Source organism: Meriones unguiculatus, chromosome 7, assembly GCF_030254825.1.
Source record: "Meriones unguiculatus strain TT.TT164.6M chromosome 7, Bangor_MerUng_6.1, whole genome shotgun sequence".
Classification (NCBI taxonomy): Eukaryota; Metazoa; Chordata; class Mammalia; order Rodentia; family Muridae; genus Meriones; species Meriones unguiculatus.
Window position 1 is genome coordinate 43,534,678 of NC_083355.1, and position 20,010 is coordinate 43,554,687.

Below are 20,010 nucleotides of genomic sequence, written 5' to 3' on the forward strand. Positions count from 1 at the left end.
GAGGTTGACCTCTGACCCCCACAGGCAGGCACACACATCTGCAGGCACACACAAACAAGACAGAGAAGATGGGACCAGCCATTGCCCGCCTGCTTTGTGGTGTGTAAAACTGAGGCCCGGGAGAGAATGGTGACTTGCCCACCGAAATGCCTTGAATTGTCTGTGGAGTCCCAATGACCTCAGGATCCCTAAGCCCAAAGCCAAATCCAGGGACTGATAGGCTGAGTGGACGGCTCCTGTGGGGGTGTTTGGAACCCCCAACCTCAGCAGTACACACTCAGGGAACACGTGTGTTCAGCTTTATTTCTTTCCATGCCAAGAAATACAGAGTCGCTGGAGCATGTGGTGAGGAGGGGAAGTTCTCCCTGTTGGCCAGGCTGCCCAAAGAGAGGCGGGGCCGGTGCCCTCAGCCACTGTGTTCATGCAGCTGGCAGTGATCCAAAACAGAGTCAGGCTCGCATGGCCCCTGTCCGTCCTTCAGTGGAAACTGGGGGGGAGGGGGGACCCACACTCAAACTTCTCCCATCCCATCATCTCTCTCCTCCTGCCCCGTGCTCCTCTCTACCCAGGGGGCACCTCGGGGACCTCTAGGCTGTGTCCCTGGAACCACGGGAAGGCTTGCAGGTTGCTCTTGCTTGAATGGAAGACCGATCCAGCTAAGCCCTTCCCTGCTGCAGAGTCCACCTGTTCCAGGCTGAAGCGTGAATCAGTGTGTGCATGCGTGAGGCTGTGAACGGCAGGCTTAGTGTACACCTGGGACTAAGGGATGGGGAGGGGCGGTGGTGTGAGCTGGACTCCGGTGACGTAAAAGCCACAGATAGAGCTGCCTCTGCCTCCTCTCCCCCTCGGGACAATTCCTAGACAGTATATTTCCTTTCCCTCTTAAGGGTCCTGAAGCTGGACCCTGGGGGAGGGGGGGCTTTAGGAGCCCACCCACTCAGGATCAGGAGCCTATGACAGGCTGGTTTACAGACAGCACACTCCCCTGACCCAACCTCTCAAGTCACACACGTGCTCTTGGCTCGCACACTTACTTCCCAGAGCAAAAGGTCCCGTGAAGGGTGTGCAGCCAGTCCCTGCTTTAGGAACGTAAGTCCAGGTTTACTTCCCCAACGGGGGCCTGATTTAGGGGCACCAGCCCCAAAGAGACTCCCCAAGCCCCTCAGCCCTCCCAGCAGCCGCTCTGACCTTGTCTGGGAACCCCAGAGCTTCCTCCACAGTGCTCTGTGCTAACCTGCCCTCCTGGGGTCTCTGAGATTGTAGGCCAGGGGCCCTTGAGAGGAGGTATCAGGGCCCAGGGCATGAACTTCCAGTCCCCAGCCAGTGTGGCTGTGGCTTTGGACCTGCCCTCTTCCCCTCTCCTCCTTCCCCTCTCCCCCCACCCCGTTGAAGCCAGTGACCCTGGATCATTCCTCTCTCCCAGGTCTGAGCTGAATGTGGTGAATTGGAAAGGGGTGCTCAGAGCAGGCAAAGCTATCAGGTGAAGCCCCTGGGGGCACAGCCTGTGCCGGGCAGAAAACTGGGGAAGCACAGAAGCAAAAAGCACGAGGCTGGTTGGCAGAGGGCTCTGTTCGGCTCCTTTCCCATGCTCTGCTAGGTCCTAAGACAAGCGGCTGTGGGCTCTGTTTCCTGCCCCAACCCCCACTCTCCTGACTGACCCTCCAGCTGTGGCTTTCCTTCTAGACTCCTGGGACTCCAGATCAAGAAATAACAAGCCTTCCTAAGAACGCTATAGCCCACTCCCTAGCCAATCACAGCAAAGACTCCCCAGAGCCTGTGAACAGAATAGTCCAGCAGAAGCCTCAAAGTTACCTCTAGGGAAAGTCTTTGTTGCTGAGGACGGCCAGGGACACAGGACCAGGCACAGAGTATCCGTTAGAGCTGGGCTAACAGCCTGAAGGCAGGGTCCACCTCAACTTTTCTGGACAGGATACCCTGAATGCCCCGTATAGTCCCTGAGCCACTTGCATGGGTTACCAAGGTGGTATCTCAGACCTCCAAAGAGTCAGAGGCAGGAGAGAGCGAGGCTCTGTCCCTCCTCAATGGCTGACCTGGGTCAAGTCAAGTTCTAGGACTTCCAGGTTGATGCCCCAAGGGTACAGACCAGGTGGGAAGCAAGAGGCAGACTCCATGTTCTGCAAGGCACTCGGAACCAGAGTCCTTGGTAGAGAAGCCTCGAGGCGGCGGTTCAGTAAGAGTGTCCCTATCCGGTGGGGAACTTCCGTATGGGTCTTGCCTCTGCCGGTGGGTTGGTATGCAGGGCCCATGCTGAGTGACAGTCTCACCATGGGCTCTGGCTGGGATCACAGCGCATGCTCGGCACAAAGCATGCAAGCTGTCTGTTTGGTCCCCCTCAAGAAAAATAGAAAAGACAGCGGCCCGGATGCGCTCATGTCCACAGACACCCAGAGGGCGCGGTGCCTCTTTCTCGGCTGTGGGGCCAGTTTTCTTCCCACTCTGGCAGTTTACGCTACATGGAAGTCCAGGAACTGTGGGACGAGAAACAAGCCCGAGAACTGAGGTGATGTGATCGTGAGATCGAGTTCACAGCCAACTTCCTTCCAGATTCTCCTTCCCTCTGCCTCGGGCTGACAGTGGAGTGACGTGGAGGTCTCCCCCCAAGGTTGTGCTTTTGGAGCTTGGGAACAGGTGGGCGCGTAGCAGCCACCATCCTATCTTCGGTAATGTGTGGGGACGTGGGGGTTCGGAGCTCTCCAGCTGGCTGGCATCTGCCTCCGCTAGAAACAGCTCGGAGGTTACTTCTGAACTGCAAAGAAAAGAAGGGTCATAGTGAAACCGCGCTGGGAACACAGGAGACGCCACGTCCCTCGTTTAAAGAGCCGTGAGTCCGTACGGAATTGTCTCTTGGTGGGAAATGACGTAGGAGGTCAGGGACATCCTTGGCTTGGGGGCTCTTAATGCAGGAACTGCCGCCAGTGAGAAGAACGTGGCCTTGATTGGTGAGAGGATGGTCATGTGACACTAGGCCCAATTAAAATCAATTCTGGGACTTGTAGTCTTTGTTAGAGGCTTTAAAAAAATTTTTTTTAAGACAGTGTCTCACCGAGTAGCCCTGGTTAGCTTGGAGTTTGCCATGTAGATTAGGTCACAGCCTCTGCCTCCCACGTGCTGAAATTAAAGGCATGAGCCACCCCAGCCGGCTGAGAAGTGACTGATTTTCTTTAAGGCAGAGTTTCATGTGGCCTAGGCCTGTCCCTGAACCCGCTGCCTAGTCCCTGAACCCTGAACCCGCCCCTTCCTCCAGCTTCCACCTGCCTAGTGCTGGGATTACCGTCACACATCACAAAGACTCGCCCAGCACTTTTTTAAAATCACAGCTTAATTACGGGGCTGATTTGCCTCTCCCAGAACAGTCACCCCTGGTGGCTATCGCCCTGCCATCCCAAGGAGAGATCCTACCTAGAAGTGACGCCAACACACTGAAAGCAGGACAGGAGCACGAGACAGAGTCCCGCCACTTCCTTTCAAGTAGCTAGAATCAGCTTTGCACTAAACAGGAGCATTCCATCCTGACCTTCCCTTTGCCAAGCTGAATTCAGAAGTTGTCCAGGTGACAATGAGAAGCGGCAGAACAAGCAGCCTGGGACACCCCAAGTCATGTGGAACCCAATGCCTCAGGCTACTGGCTCCTGCCACTCGCAGGCCTGAGCACCCGTCAGACTCCACACTAATGGAGTAAGCCAAGGAGTAGACAAGACTGTCCAGGACCCCAGGCTCTGAGCATTTCCTGCTCTAGGCCAGCACCTCCCACACTGGTACTTGAACTGGAAATCTTAGAATGCAGATTCTGGGCTGGTGGTTAGCACTATGGGAGGTTGCTTCCCTAGCATCAGTAAGGTCCCAAACCCCATCCTCACCACTGCCAAAGAAAGGAAGAAAGAGTCTAAAACAGAGAGTTCCATCTGGTGTGTGCAGAGTGAGGCCTGAGAGTCTAAAATAGCCCCAGGTTGTGCCCCTCCCGAGGAACCTCGGAGCACACTTTGAACAGCATGATCTTTAGGGAAGAGGCCTACACTGACCTCTGAAATAAACAGAAATGACCCCGAGTGACCCATGCTTGGGGCAGCTCTGAGATGAACCCTCAAAGCTAGGCTGACAGGGTCCTCTGAGAAGGACCTCCACCTGCGCAGGGACAAGTTCCCGGGGCCACCTCAGGTGCTCTCAGAGCGCTGCTTCCTTCCTCCAAACATGTGGCTTTCTTCTGGTCCTCCTACCCTGATTATGCTCGCAAAAGCCCTCCCTGATGGAGGCTTCTTCTCTGTACTTTATACTTGAAAACACAAGGTTCAGCCAAATGGGACACTGGCCCAGGTCCCAGGCCATCAGAGCTGAGACTGGAATATGTGGCCTCTGAGTCCTAGGCCAGTGCCCATTCTACACTCTTTTCTATTGATCCATAAGTCCAGACATAAGAAGATGAAAAACAAAACAAAACAAAACAAAAAACACACCTAAATGGTGCTGACTGAAGTGAGAGGACATGGCCACGCCCTCACCTCTGCCCTTGCCCACAGGCCCCTCCCGGTGCCCCTGGCCCCATGCTCACCTGTGAAGTTGACAGTGACAGCCACAATGATGATAACAATGCCCAAGATGATGAAGGTGATGCTGAGCAGCCGTGCCAGGCGGCCCAGCCTCCTTGCCCCATCCAGGTCCCCCTGCTGCACACTACTTCGAGACTGCAGAGAGAGGGCAGAGAAACCTCAGGAAGCTTGTCCATCAGCCATGTGGGCATGGAAGCCGTGAACTCCCACATATTCCCCATCCTCCCTGCCATCCACAGTCCAGCAGGCTTCTCCAGGACACATGACCTGGGCTTCCTGCAGACCCTTCTCCAAAGGGACCAAACCATATCAGGTGCTTCCTCTCCAAGTAGTGACAGGGCAGTGTGGAAGGACTCCCTTGATCTCTTGAGTATTGTATGGGTGCAACACTTGTCAATTTAAAAACCTATGGTCTATGTAGCTGAGGCAAGAAATAGGTGGGATTCTGGGATAAAGCCAGAAGCACAAGATTCAATCTGCAAGATGTGAGAAAGATGGACCCATGGTGCCTGAGCTCAGGTAACCAGCCACATGGCAAAATGTAAATTAAAATAATGGGTTCTTTTAAGCGATGAGCTAGTCCGAGAAGAGCCTTGCTATATGGCCTAGGTATTTGTATATTTAATGAGTCTCATGGGTCTTTATTCCAGTAGCTAAGAGATGGGGAGGGGGGAACTACCCACAACGTAATGGCATCCTACTATAGGGCAGGTGATAGAGTGAAGATCCAGGACCTGAGAGGGTGGTCAGGTCCACACAGGCCAGAGACCCTGCAGACCCTCCCAGCCTAACCCCACAGCCACACGGGAACTGGAGGCTGTCCTCTGGTTTTCTCTGCTCACAGCATGCCTGATCCCCGTCTTCTGTGACCTCCTTCTTACCACATAACCAAACAAAGGCACTGGCCTCCTCCTAGATTCTTCCGTGCCCATGACCTTGTTCAACACAGCCCACCTTTGTGATCCCACCAAGACAGCCAGGCTGGGGTGGAACAGCTCCAAGCTGGGGCTCACTTCCGGGACCCAGGGTATCTGGCGAAATCAGGGGGATGTGGGTGGAGTGCAGGACATTGGAGACTGTAAGGACACAGAGGCCCCTGGGTAAGTCCTGGCAGCCTTGGTAGGAGATACATCTGAACATTCGCAAGGGTGACCCTGGGACCCTCCTAGTATGGTGCAAGGCTGTGTGCCCCCAGGGCTGGCTCCTTGTCTGCAGAATCCATGTTCCTCCTGGGCTTCACGCACTTGCCCCAACTCTAGGCCACCCAGGCACAAAGGGCTGACCAGGGTGTGACTGCTTTCAGGTCCACAGACAATCTAAGGCCTCTTCTCAGTACTTTATACTTGAAAACACAAGGTTCAGGCAGACAGGACGCTGGCCCAAGTCCCAGGCCATCGGAGCTGAGACCAGATTCATGGCCTCTGACTTCTAGCCCCTTTGTACTTTTCCTTCTATTGATCCAGCAAGTTCGGGCACAAGATGAATTTGTTTTTTAGTTTTGTAGTGCTAAGGATAAAACCCAGGGCTTTGACTGCGCTCAGCAAACACTTCACTACTGAGCAATATCTTCAACCCTTAAAAATGTGGTGTGTGTGCGCATGCGCCTTCCTACAGGGTCTTTATAAATTACCTGGTCTGATCTTAAATTCGTTCTGTTACGCAGGCACAGTTGTTCAGTTGTTGAACTCTCAATCCTCCTGCCTCAGCCTGCCAAGTAGTTGGAGTTCCAGGCCTAGCCAGGTGTCCTATCTTCTGACTCACAGAGGCTTGGGGCGTGTGCTGCAGAGGCATATGGTCAAGTACCTGAGGGTGGAGTGAGGATGATGGTGGTGGTGGAGGCAGTGGTGGTGATGGGTGACGATGGTGGTGGTGAAGGCGGTGGTGGTGAAGGCGGTGGTGGTGATGGGTGATGATGATGGTGGTGGTAGTGGTGGGTGGTGGTGATGGGTGATGATGATGGTGGTGGTGGAGGAGGTGGTGGGTGGTGGTGATGGGTGATGATGATGATGGTGGTGGAGGAGGCAGTGGTGGTGATGGGTGATGATGATGGCAGTGGTGACAATGACAGCAGCTAACCGAGCTCTTACTTTTACCAGGCAGCTTGCTCAGGATGGGGCCTGGAGATCTCACCCGGCCTGAGTCATCCCAGCAGGTGGCAGCTGCTGCCCCACTTCCCTGACTTAACAAAAGAGCTAAGAGTCAGAGATCTGATGTCCCTTCTTCTTCCTGCTCCTGACGCAGGTGCCTCACCCCTGCACTGGCGCCTTGTCATCCCCTAACCGAATTCCATCCCAGCTGACTACAGGGACAGGGTGGGATCCACCTGCCCCTTACTTTCTTCAGTGCCTCTCAATTGCCCACACCCACTGACTGACAAAAGCTACAGTCCACCATTTTAAAAGCTGGGGATTGAACCCAGCGGGCCTTGTGCACTCTAAGCGAGTGCCCTACCACTGAGCCACATCCTCAGAGCCACCGTGCTTGTGTGTTTCCTGTCCTAGTCAACCCCATTGCTGCTCTGCTCTCTAACATCCTTGTACCTGCCCTAGTCCCCCCTTCTAACCTGAGCTGTGGCAACAGCCTCCTAAAGGCCCTCTTGATGTGATTCTCTTCCATTTCGTTCCTAACACTACCATTCCATTTGACTGATACTGATACCAGGCACCATGTCAGGGCCCCAGCGGTGTGAAAGAGTCTCAGTGGGTGTGCTTGTGGTCTTACAGCCCGATGGCCGTCGATTCCATCACACACACATAAAAGTGAACTTGCAAGCACAACAAGTGTTCAAGAGGAGATACACAGACATATCAGAGCTTATAAAGGAGGAGAAGCAAGACTTCTCGGAGGAGGGCTGCAGTGGTAAAGATGGGTAGGAACTGCATAGATTCCTTCTCTGAAGGAGAGTGCCGTGTGCAAACGGCCCTTACGGCAGATGTGCGCATGCTACATACTCCATGCACCAGGAAAGCAGAAGGTGCAAGATGAAGGCCAGTGCGACAGGAGAAGACAGGGTGGGGTAAGAGGCTAGAGGGAGGGAAGGGTGTCTTGTCTTAGTCACTGGTGTCTTCCAGTAACTCCCACAAGGAAAAAAAAAAGTTGAAGAAGCAGCTGGAGCTGGAGAAGAAGGGCATGGCATGCCTGGAAACCGCTTCTGAAAGCCCCTCTGGCTGTTAGTGAGGTCAGAATGGAGGTGAGGAGAGCATGGAGTGGCAGTGTGGGCCATCATCCCAGCACTCAGGAGATGGAGACAGGAAGGTCAAAGTCTATCTAGCCTGAGCTCTGTAGTGAGGCCCTGTTTCAAGAATGGTGACAATAACTTCTAAAAAGCTGGAGAAGCCAGGCGCTGTGACACATGCCTGTAATCCCAGCACTCAGGAGGCAGAGGCAGGCAGAACTCTGTGAGTTTGAGGCCAGCCTGGTCTAAAGAGTGAGTCCAGGAAAGCCAAGGCTACACAGAGAAACCCTGTCTTGGAAAAATAAAATAAAAGGCTAAAGAGATAACGCAGTCCATAACCTTGCCTGGTCCACAGCACTCATTCACAGTCGGGCATGTTGGAATGCCTGAGCACAAGGTTCATTTTTAAGTGTATCTGTGTGAAAACATGTACATGTGTGTGAGCGCCTAGGGAGGCTGGAAGAGGGCACCATGTGCAGCTGGAGTTAGAGGTGGCTGTGAGCTCCACAGGGTGGGTGCTGGGAACTGAACTCTGGTCCTCTGGGAGAGCAGCAAGTGTTCTTGACTTCTGAGACTGGGAAGATGGCTCCGTGGAGAAGAGCACTGGCTGCTCCCCCTGAGGACCCAGGCTTGATTCCTTGCACCCACATGATGGCCCACAACCTTCTGTAACAGTTTCAGGGGATCTGATGCCCTCTTCTGGCCCCTGACGGTGATGCATGCATGTCCTGCACAGATACACAAACCAAATAATATTTTTTTTTTAATTAAAATACTGGTCAGGCATAGTGGTGCACGCCTTTAATCCCAGCACTCAGGAAGCAGAGGCAGCGGGATCTCTGTGAGTTTGAGGCCAGCCTGGTCTACAAAGTGAGTCAGGGACAGGGAAACCCTGTCTCAAAAAATAAAACAAAAGCGAAAAGCTGGACTTGGCTGAGTATGCCTGGCATTGGGAAAGGAGGTGAAGAAACAGATCCCAAGCCCACATACCAGCCAGTGTAGACAGAACAGTAAGCTCTGGTTCCTTGAGAGACTTTAATCCCAGCACTCGGGAGGGAGGCAGAGGCAGTTGGATCTCTGAGAGTTCGAGGCCAGCATGGTCTACAGAGCAAGTTACAGGACTTCTAGGACTATTATACAGATAAATACTATCTTGAAACAAACAAAAACAAACAGGAGAACCATTGAACTTGACACCGCAAGTCCTCCTCTGGCTGCCACGTGTACACATACCTGCGCACTAATGTTCATGCACACATGCTCCACACACACAAGGTAAGTGAGAAACAGGCTGAGGTGGTCCCATCTCGTAGGCTTCACACAGTCCATGGAAAAAGCCTCAGTTCAGGTCAGCTTTGCATTTCCTGTTAAGCCCTCAGCATCCTCTCCCACAAGCTCTGGGCAGGCGCGCTGTGCTGCATGACTGACCTGACCCCCAGTGCCTCTAGTCCCTCTAGTCTTCTGCTTCCCCCAATCCCATGTAGTCAAATCCTCCACCATTCAAGGGCTTACCCCAGTAACACCTCTTCCATGAAGCATGCCAAGATTCCTCCACCTCTGTGGAGTATAGGTAAACCCTCCTTCTATTTGGGTGTTCACCCTGTCTTAAGATCTACAGTGAGTGTGCACCTCATCAGGGTATTTTATTCTCTGCACACACTGATGAGGTGGGGCTGGCACTGGCATGTAGAGCACTGTGTGTGTGTGGTGAGGAAGGCCACATCAGGAATACAGTATGGTGACGCCTGCCTGTAATCCCAGCACTCTGGGAGGGTGTCGGGAAGACTGTGAACTCAAGGCTAGCTTGAGCTACCTAACCAATTTGAGGGCATCCTGGCCTAAATAGTAGAGAGATCCCATGAAATAGGAGGCAAAAGTAGAGGAGAGGGCAGAAAAGAGGGAGGCATCTTGACTGCTGAAGAACAGGGATTAGATTTGGTCGTGGAGGTTTACATTTTTTGAGACAAGGTTTCTCTGTGTAGCCCTGGCTGTCCTGGAACTTGCTTTGTAGACCAGACTGTCCTTGAACTAAGAGATCCACCTGCCTCTGCCTGCCTCCTGAGTGCTGGGATTAAGGGTGTGAACCACCATGCCCAGCCTTGTCCTAATGAAGGATTTTGTTTACATGAGGACAAAACCAGATTTGCAAGTCTGTCTAGCATGGAGGCTAGAGAGATGGGAGCAGACTCGAAGACCTGAAATGAGGAATAATCTGGAAAGAGCCCAGCCCAGAGAAGTGATGATGCTGGAGGTCAGATAGAGAATGGGAAAGAGACCGTCTGAGATGATGTGGAGGTCTCTGGCTTGATTGATGGAGATGTGGAGTTGAGCTTCCTGGGCACCATGAATTTGTCTAGATTTGGGACCCACTAATGAATCCATGTCACCTTCAGCCACCTGGATGGCTAGTCCACATCACTAAATCTGTGACATTAATGATCAGGCAGCTTTAGAAGAAAGAGGAGCTGACACATAGAAAGGTTTTGGGGATTTCCAAAAAGTTCAAAATTGGCAGGTTTATGGTTATCCAGCATGGTAGCACACACCTGTAATCCCAGCTACTCCATAGGCAAGAAAGGAGCATGAAACATTCAAGGCCAGCCCGGACAACTTAGAGAGACTGGCCCTGTTTCAAAATAAAGTTTAAAAAGCTCTGAGAAAAGGTGTTCAGTGGTAGATCACCAGCCTAGCGTGTGCGGGACAGTAGGTTCTGTCCCCAACACTGCAAGAGAAAAGATGGTGGGTGGGGGCAGGTGTGATGGAGCACACCTTTAATCCCGGTGCTCTCGAGGCAGAGGCAGGCGGATCTCTGTGAGTTCGAGGTCAGCCTGGTCTACTAAGACAGTGCAGGACAGTTAGAGCTCTGTTACACAGAGAAACTCTGTCTTGAAAAACAAACAAAACAAAACAAATTTGTTTTAAAAATGGAGGGAGAAACTCTGAAGTCGCCCTGGGTAATTTCTGAAGGACTCTAAACTGTAAGGCTCAAATACAGGAACCAGGTTTGCAAAGAGTGCCACCCCATTTTCACAGAGAAACAGTTGAGCGTGCGTTAGTGATTCAGGACCATGGAGAGAGCTAGTGTGGCTGCCCAAACGGAGAGGTGAAGAAGAGGAAAAATACCAGGTTCCCTCCCTGTCTCTCCCTTCTGAGGAGTCAGTCCGCAAAGCTCAGCTACACGTGTGCCTTCGGGCCTGAGAGACCAGCACACGCCCCTGGCTGGACTCAGTGCATTTGCCCTCTAAGGAAATGAATGCACAAATGAGCAAATCTAAGCATGAACAAATGTGCTGCCCCTACCACACTGTGCTCAGTTGGCTATGAAGCATGCCTAAGGAGGGCGAGAGATGCAGCTCTGTTGGTAGGGTGCTTTACAGCGTTCGGAGTCCCGGGCTCTACCCCCAGCACCACATAAACCAGGCGTGGTGACACGTGCCTCAATCCCAGCACTTGTGAGGGGGGAGGCAGGAGGATCAAGAGTTCAAGGGCTAGCTGGGCGTGTTGGTGCATGCCTTTAAATCTGAGCACTTGGGAGTCAGAGAGGCATATAGCTGTGAGTTCAAAGACAGTTTGGTCAAGTAACAAGTTCCAGGCCAACCAAGACTACATAGTGAGCCCCTGTCTCACAATCACAAGACAAAACACTCACAGACACAAGCACTCTCAAAGCTATGCATCATTGCCGGGTTACATAGAGTTTACAAAGCCAGGCTGGGGTACATGCGATCCCGGCTGGGGCTGGCACTCTGGATTGAGGCCCTGTCGTGTGTTATAGAAATAACACACAAAGAAGTGTCTGTCCTGTGGTCACCACCACAACTGCAGCTGGGGATGCCCCCACTAGAGGCAGTGATGAGATGTGGGATCTTATTTCCAAGCTGGTGGAAGTCAGAATTGCTCATTCACACTGTTTGTTTGTTTGCTTGTTTTCCCCCTTTCCTCTGGCCTTACAAAGTTTCATTTAGTGTCAGCAAAAGCACAGCCATCTGTCTACCGTGTGCAAGGTTTTACGCAGGCACTGTAGCGCACATTAGCTGGATTAATCCCCTCAACAGCCCTGTGAGATGGGTGCTTCTATTGTGCCCACTTTAAAAATAATATTTACTGATTTCTTTGAGACAAGGCCTCACCTAGCCCAGACAGGCCAAGAACTTGCTATGTAGCTGCTGGTGATCTTAACTCCCTACTGTTTCTTCCTCCCGAGAGCTAGGGTTAACCCATGCCTGGCTAGTGACACATGCCTGGCTAGGGGCTTGTTTTATCAGTATTGCTCATGGAAGGGCCATTGCCTAGGGTCTTGCCCCAATGACAGAGGCGTTGCTGCAAGAACATGGCCTTCTCTCAGCCCACGTTATATGTCAGATCTGCTGACCCCATCATGGAGACTGTGGTGCAGAGTGGAGCTAAGGCTGGACATCTGTCACAAGTGTTCCTCAGAGAAAGCCCCTGACCCCTGACCCTACCTTCCTGGCCATGGCAGGCCACATAGGGGCTATTTGCCTCCCTCTGGTGGGCCTCATAGTGGGGAGGGCAGGTGCGCTGGAGGAGGGAGAAGGGTGAGAGAGGGTGTGGCACTTCCCTGCACACACAGCAGAAGGTTTGACTTTCCAGGAAGCATCCTCAGATCCAGATACAGGGTGGGATCATGAGAAAGCAAAGGATTCAGCATCCAGCCGATGGGTCCTCCTGCCAGCTGTGTGGCTACGGCCCATTCTGCATAGGATGTGCTTCTGCGGGCAGCACCGTGCTCTTAGAGGCTGCCAGTGCAGAGGCTGAGAGCTTGGACCTGCATCTGGTAATCTGCAGGGACTTCTAGCAAGGAGTTCCAGAGCAGGAAAACTACCAGCCCCTTTTATGACACGTCACCCCTTCATCTCCAGGGCATGCAAATGCTGAGGACAAAAGCAGCTGCAGGCACAACAAAGAAGGCAAGAGGCATGGTTGGTGGGAACATGGGCTCTCATTCAAGGCAGCCAGGCTGGATTCTGACCCCTGCTTCCCACTTACTACCTTCTTGTATCTGCACCTCAGGGTTTTTTATTTGTTTGTTTGTTTGTTTGTTTGTTTTTTGTTTTTGTTTTTTTTTTTTCTGTCTGTACCATGAGAATAATAATAGCACCCAGACCTCACACGGGTACAGTCAGGGCTAAATGAGATAAAACATCTAAACGGTTTGGAACGGAGCCTAGCACTTAGCAAGCTTCCATGAATTTTAGTAACATCATCCTTCAATTTCCTCATCCCTGGTCCTAATGCTTCCTTTGGACATTCATTTCCACGACTTCATTCCGCTCTTGCCATCATTCCTCTGAAATCTGAGCCCTCTGCCCGTTGTGCTAGTGGGACCTGCCCTTCTCTGAGTCCCAACCTGTGGCCTCTGCCTCTCACCCAAGGCCATCATCACTCCCTCCTTGTCTAGACCCTCAGCCACTCTTGCCCATCTGCTGTGCCACTTGGGCCTAGTCTAATAGCACCTCTGGCACTCAGAGCCCAGGGACTACAAACCTACAGCTACCGATGGGCAAGTCATACTACCACAGAAGCTGATGGCGGCTTGCCACCATACTCTCTAGCTTCAGAGAGCCATTATCTCTCTGTCCCTGGTCACCTCCAGCACCCTGTGCCATGAGGCCCCTTTTTCTCAGCAAATGGAGACACTGCCTTCCACTTCCTGGGAGCCCCACTCCCTGGGAGCTCCCTCTCCTCTGAGCAGTTCTCCCTCAGGACCACACACTCCCTTTGTCTCTCCATCCAGACACCCAGAATCCAGGAGGAGCCAACCTGTCAGACTAGCCCACCCTCCTGGAGCCTAAGCTCTCCCATGCCCTCAGCCACTCTCCTCCCTTCCCTTTTTGTCGCCTTTCTCCCGCCTTCTGGAATCTCCATTTCAAAACCCTTTTCTGTCCACTTCTCTCAGTAAGCACTTTGTGTTGTTCTTTGTTTGGTTGGTTTGAGTTTTTGAGACAGGGTTTTGTTTTGTAGCCCCAGTTAGTATAGAACTCACCATGTAGCCAAGACTGACCTTGAACTCATAGCAATCTTTTGGCCTTGGCAAAACATGACAGGCATGTGGGCCACACTCAGCTTCACTGTATAAATGTCAACAGTCCCACAGCTAGCTTTGAGAATAGCTCCAGTGTTCCTGAGTTGGAGCCTGAGCATGTACTATACACACACACACACACACACACACACACACACACACACACACACACACCTTTCTTTGTGCTCTTTTCTTCCAGTCTATTCAGAGCTCAGACATCACCATCCCTTCCTGTACATGGAATCTCCCTTCTATAGCCCATTTCCCACAATGCAATTGAGAGTCATTTTACGGTATGAGCTGACCACATTGCGCCTCAGCTTAAAACTCCCCAGGGACTCATCAGGGGCCTAAGTTCCAAGAGTGAGTCCCTGCCTTGCAACAGCCTCCGGCACATTCTCATCCCCTTCTACAATGCCAAACAGCAACTTTAGTCATCTGCTTCTCTGCCTACTGCTGAGCCTGCTTCCTAAGACAGGCTCAGTCACTGCTGGGGGGCGGGGGGAGCAGTTTCTATGTGCCACTCAGTTTCCTCAAAACAAGCAAATGGCCACTCAAGACAAATAAATATGTCAGTGAAGGATCAAATGAGTATAAGGTCAGTGGAGTCAAATTTCGGAGGCCCCAGAAACCACCTCTGCCCTTTGCCAGTAAGCCTGGCCCAGGACTCAAACCTCTAGCATTTCTTTTTCTTTCTTTGAAGACAGTTTCTCTGTGTAGCCCTGTGTGTTCTGGAACTCACTCTATAGACTAGGCTGGCCTTGAACTCAGAGATCAGCCTTTCTCTGCCTCCTGAGTGCTGGGATTAAAGGCATGCACCACCACTGCCCAGGCTACATATAATTCCACTTCTAAAGTGTCTAGAATAGGTAACTCTGTGGAGAGAGGAAAACTGGTGTCACCCAGGTTTGGAAGGGATCAAGGACACAAGGAGCATCTAAAATACACAGGGTTTTATTTGAAGATGAGGAGAGTTTTCCAAAGTCCGCTGGGGTTAAGCTGGAACTCACTGAGAGCACCAAAAGCCACTGAATGATGATTCACCCTCAGAGGATGGAATCCTGTCATCTACAACAGCTCGCATGGAACCACAAGGCAGACACAGAAGGTCTACTTGGTCGCACTCAGTCTAAGGCCAGGCATGGTGGCTGTTGCTGCATAATTTCAGCACTTTGGAGCCTGATACAGAAGGATGGTCACATCTTTTCTCAAGATAAATAGGGGCAGGGTGTGTGCATATAATCCCAGCTAGGGAAAAACTTGCTGTCAGGTGTGTGCATATTCCTTAAGTGCCATCTGCCGTGTGTGTGTGTGTGTGTGTGTGTTTGTGTGTGTGTGTGTGTGTGTGTGTGTGTGTACCAGTCAAGTGCTTGGCCACTGAATTACATCCCCAGCCATCTTGCTTTTTGAGACAAGGTCTCTCCCTGGCTTGGAGTTCACCAAGGAGGCTAGACAGGCTGCAAGCCCGGGAATCCACCTGTGCCCCTCCCCCCAGTTTGAGATCACAAATGTGCAATGTGCTTCTCATATTAATTGTGAGATTCAAACTTGGGCTCTCAGCTTGCAAGGAAAGCATTCTATGCCTCCAGCTTTCTCCCCAGCCCAATGCATTATACTTTTTTTAAACTAGAAGAAAATGATTTGAAAGTTTCTACAATAAGGAAATGATCAATGGCCAATCAATATTTATGTTTAACCTAATTTAAATATTACACACTGTATAATATATTGAAACAATACATGGCATTGCATCAATATAAGCATTTCTTTTTTAGTTTTTCAAAACAGGATGTCTGTTATTCCTTAAGTTGTATCTACAGTGTGTAGGGGTTGGGTTTTCCAGGAACTCACTTGATCTGTAGACCAGGCTAGCCTCAGACTCACAGAGATCCACCTGCCTCTGCCTCTCAAGTGCTGGGATTACAAGCATGTGACACCACTGCCTGGCTAGTTTTTGTTTTGTATCTGGGAGGCAGAGGCAAGAGCATCTCTAAGTTCATGGCCAACCTGATCTACACAGCAAGTTTTAGGTTATTCAGGGCTACATATGAGACAGAGAAGGCATGGGGGTGCACCCATCAAGCCATGCACCTCAAATGGATGTGTTACAAGATATATGAATTACATTACTAAAGCTATTAAAAACCCCATTAAAAAGCAAAGGGCGTTGGCACACTCTTGTTATCACAGCACTAGGGAAGATAAAGTAGGAGAACTGACATGAGTTTGAGGCCAGCCTGGGCTATATTGCAAGACTGTGTCTCAAAAAACAAACAAACAAACAAATAAATAAATAAAGCCCACAGTGGCTTCCCAGAAGGGAGACTCCCTGAAGGACTTAGGACAGTCCCTGTGACCACAGCACACAGGCTGGGCTGGGCTCTGTTCTTTAGCACTTTGGAAGGCCCCAACTCAGCCTCTCTGACCCAGGCATCACACATCTGCCTGCTTTGCTGATGGGTAACCGACAGGAGGCTGAGAGGCTTGCCCAGGATGATTTAATTCCCTTGTGCCTGTATCTAGCCTGGGCACTTCTTTCAGTGTGTCATAAGGACCTGTTTAGAAACTTCTCTGCCTGGAATGCAGCCCCAGGGCTCAGTCCTACTGTTGGGTTTAGAGTTGTCTCTCTTATTCTCTCCTGTCTGACCCTACTCAAGTACAGAAGAAAGAAAGAAAGAAAGAAAGAAAGAAAGAAAGAAAGAAAGAAAGAAAGAAAGGAAGGAAGGAAGGAAGGAAGGAAGGAAGGAAGGAAGGAAGGAAAGAAGGAAGGAAGGAAGGAAGGAAGGAAAAAGAAGAGAAAGAAAAAGAAAAAGAAATACCAGAGATAGGTCCAGTGGTCTCACCATCTCCAACCCAGCTTCTTTTGGACAACTCACCCTGCCCCCAATTCCTGGGAGAGAATTCTAGAATCTGTTTTCTCTTGAGCCTTTATGTGATTTCCCTGCTGTCTCCCTTCCGAGGACCTTTCTCTGTAACCAAGAAGTTGGCCTGCTCAGAGCCATTAACTCCACCCTGAAGCCTGGCGTGGTCCCCAAACGCAGGGGGCAGCACAGGAAGTTTAGATGAGCCCTGCCTGTGACTCCACCTCCCCCTGTCTTTCGAGTTAAGCTCTTACACTTGAGATGCTGCCCCTGCCCTCAATGGACTGTCACGTGACTCTGGATCACACGGGAACTTAGTGGAGGCTACAGAGATATTTGAAGAGATGTTTGAAATTGTGGTTGTAGGAGCAACCACAACTCCTAGGGGCTTAGTGATCAGTGACTCAGCAGCAGTGTCCCTCCCAAGGAGACAGAGTGTCACCCTGCCCAGGTCTCTGGTTCTAACTGGCCTGTTTTCTCCTCCTGCCCCTAACCTCATTCTGACACTCTCCCTTCCATCCATCCAGCCTTGTCGTCAGCACACATTCTCTGTAGGATCTTCTGTAAGTAGCTCTACCCAATGACTTGGCTTGAGGCCAGCCTAAGACAAGCAATTCAGAGTCTTGCAGAAGTGCAGGCTAGCACACAGGCCCCTCTTTGGCCAGGCTAGCCATGCCCTCTGACTTGTGCCCAGACCTCTAGCAAAACCTACACGGTGAAATCTGCAAATTCAGGAGATCCATTGTGCCCCAACCCCAGCCTGACAACTCCCTTCTTCTCCCTCCCCGTGTGTCCCAAGGGAGGTCAGGCCCCAGGGCTCACAGCACAGCAAGGAGGCCACCGTGGTTCTTGGAAACAGAGGCTGGTAGAACGCCCTGGTGGCCCAGGAGGCCCGGCTCTCCTTGGGGCATTCAGAATCTTTGGTCCTCTTCGGGTCATATTCTCTGTTGACACAGAACTCCACTCATACAGTGACCCCCTATACCTCCGAAAATAAAAAAGAGCAGTTAAGACCCCCCCAAGTTGTCTGTCACTCTCTCCTTCAGAATTTCACTCCAGACGTACCCCTGAATCCTTCCAGCAAGGGCCGCAAGACATTACCAGTGACACCCGAAGGCAGAGATGAAGAAAGAGCAAACAGAACTGAGCTTTAAATCCCTCTAGAAGAGAAGTCAGGAGATGAGAAAGGGTTTCCCCGCCAAGGCTCCGATACCCGACTCTTCTCCCGGGGAAATGCCTGCCACACTGAGGTGCCCAAATTCTTTCCCTGAACAAAGCATAGGACTTACCATGATGGAAAAGATGAGGGGGATGAGGTTGAGGGGCCAGACAGGGCAGAAGCAAGAGGCAATGGCAAGGACCAGGTAATCTTTGGGGGCTTCTTGGTCCTGGGCGTAGGAGGTGGTGATGACAGAGGACGCTCGCCGAGAGCTGGCCCGGGAAGGGGAGCCAGGGAGGGAAGGCTGACGGTGGCCCTCAGAGATGACCTTGAAGGGCAGGCTGTGACCATTCTGCTCCAGGTCCAGAGTCCCCGACAGAGACTTGGACAGACTCAGGGCTTTGTCATCCTTGTTCTCCACTTTGGTGAGAAGCTTCTCCATCTCGGGCAGGTCCAGGGGTGAGGTGGAGCCCGGGTCTTGAAACTGAGTCTGCACTGGGTTGGCCATGTTAGCTGGGGCCTTGCGTTTCTTCAGGTCCAGGAAGGGACAGAATGCTCCCGAGGCTCCTCAGCACGCCATTTCCCAGCCCAGATCTCAAACCTTCAGGATGAGGGTGGCTGTGTTTTGCAGGAGACTGGGGCCGGCTGGGCTCTGGAAGACTCAGAAGAGCGTCTCGAGGCTAGCCGCGTCCACAGCTGGAACCTGCCGCCACCGCCACCGCCGCTGCCGCCACCGCTACAGCTCCCAGAAGCTGGAGACTTCAGCTCCGTTCAACTTTGAGGCCAACTTTCCTGGAGCTGCTGACTGCACAGATGGGCGGGGAGAGCAGAGAGGAGAAGACTGCTGCTTTCCTCTCCTCTCCAGTGAATGAGAGTGAAGCTGAGACAGGGAAGGGGTGTGTGTGTGTGTGTGTGTGTGTGTGTGTGGCACACAGCCTCCCTCTCCACCCTCCTTGGAGATACCTCTCTTTTTTCAATTCCCTTCTCCACAGGGAATCAGCCCAGCAGCCATCCTGCCTCTGGCCCAGCCCAGCGGGTCCACAGGGACTTGGGCCAGCCCCTGTTTCCTCTGCAGCCCCAGACCTGCTGCTCTGAGCCACGGGCTTAGATAGAGAACATAACAGTTCTCTCTCATGAAAGCAAATGCCTTCTGCTCCTCTTCGGATAGGCGAGTTTGTTCTTCCTTCTCCTGTCAGCAGATGCTGGATTCTCAGCCCATCATATCCCACCTGGATCTTCATCCTCAACACTTATCTGAGGGAAGACCCATGAGGGCTGTGTAGTCCCTGGAGGACCTGGGAGAGCCCTCTGCCTGTGTTTCTAAACAGCTCACCCTGGGCTAGAGAAGGGGCCTCTCCATCTCTCAGGGCTTATGGTGCTGAGCCATAGGCAGGGATCCTCTTGAGACTGCCCTGACAGATGCCAGCTCTGCAGTGCCAGAGGCTCTGCCTGTCTTTCCTCTGATTCTCTTTCCTCCTCTGTTCCTGCCTCCTCGATAGTCTTCATCTTCTCTTTCCTTCACCTGTCTCCTCACTTTGTTTTTACCAGACTGATCTAAAGCCGCTAAGGGTTCACGGGGAGCAGTATGAAATCATTTAAAATTCCAGGGTCATGCATGATGTGGGAGAAACCAGAGCTGGAAGGATCGTGGAGATCATGGAATTGAAATCTGTTGCTTTTGTAATGAAGAAGCAGAGGCCCGGATTGGAAAGAAACTTGAGCCCCGAGAGTCCTCTCAGAGAGCAATGCCTGGCCGTTGTCCCAAGGCTGGTGATGAGCAAAACCAGCCAAGCAGCGGGGGGGGGGGGGGGGGGGAGCGGGGGGGGGTTGGTTGGTTTCAGGTTTATTTCAGAAATACTTCTCCTAGCAAAGGTAGAAGGGGCGTTTGACTTCACAGAGAGCTGGCCAGAGGGAAGAGAAGGGAGGGTGGGAGAGGGAAGAAGAGGAGGAAGGCCAGCCCTGAGGAGGAGTCACATGCAGAGCTACCTGAGGGGACCTGGGGGACTGAAAGCAACCCTGGGAACTAGTAAGTGTAGAAAGTGTTTGAGGATTGAAGACGAATCTTTCACCTTTGATAAATTAAACTATATTAAATAAATATTTTTTTTCAAGGGCTGGGAGATGGCTTAGTGGGTAAAGTACCGGCCGAGCCTCCTGAGGCCTGGAGCTCGGAGTCACAGCACCCACGTGAGTGCGGGGCAGGAACG

General features: G+C 51.9%; 1 protein-coding gene across 1 annotated transcript; it reads right to left on the bottom strand.

Annotated features, from left to right (window-relative positions):
• Positions 1-1,405: 1,405 nt before the first annotated feature.
• Positions 1,406-18,613, bottom strand: Trarg1 (trafficking regulator of GLUT4 (SLC2A4) 1). Its single transcript, XM_021664830.2, has 3 exons — positions 17,934-18,613; positions 4,568-4,700; positions 1,406-2,767 (listed from the first exon to the last, which is right to left on the bottom strand). Exons 1-3 carry the CDS (start codon positions 18,309-18,311, stop codon positions 2,757-2,759), a joined length of 522 nt encoding a protein of 173 aa, XP_021520505.1. The 5' UTR covers positions 18,312-18,613; the 3' UTR covers positions 1,406-2,756.
• Positions 18,614-20,010: the final 1,397 nt, after the last annotated feature.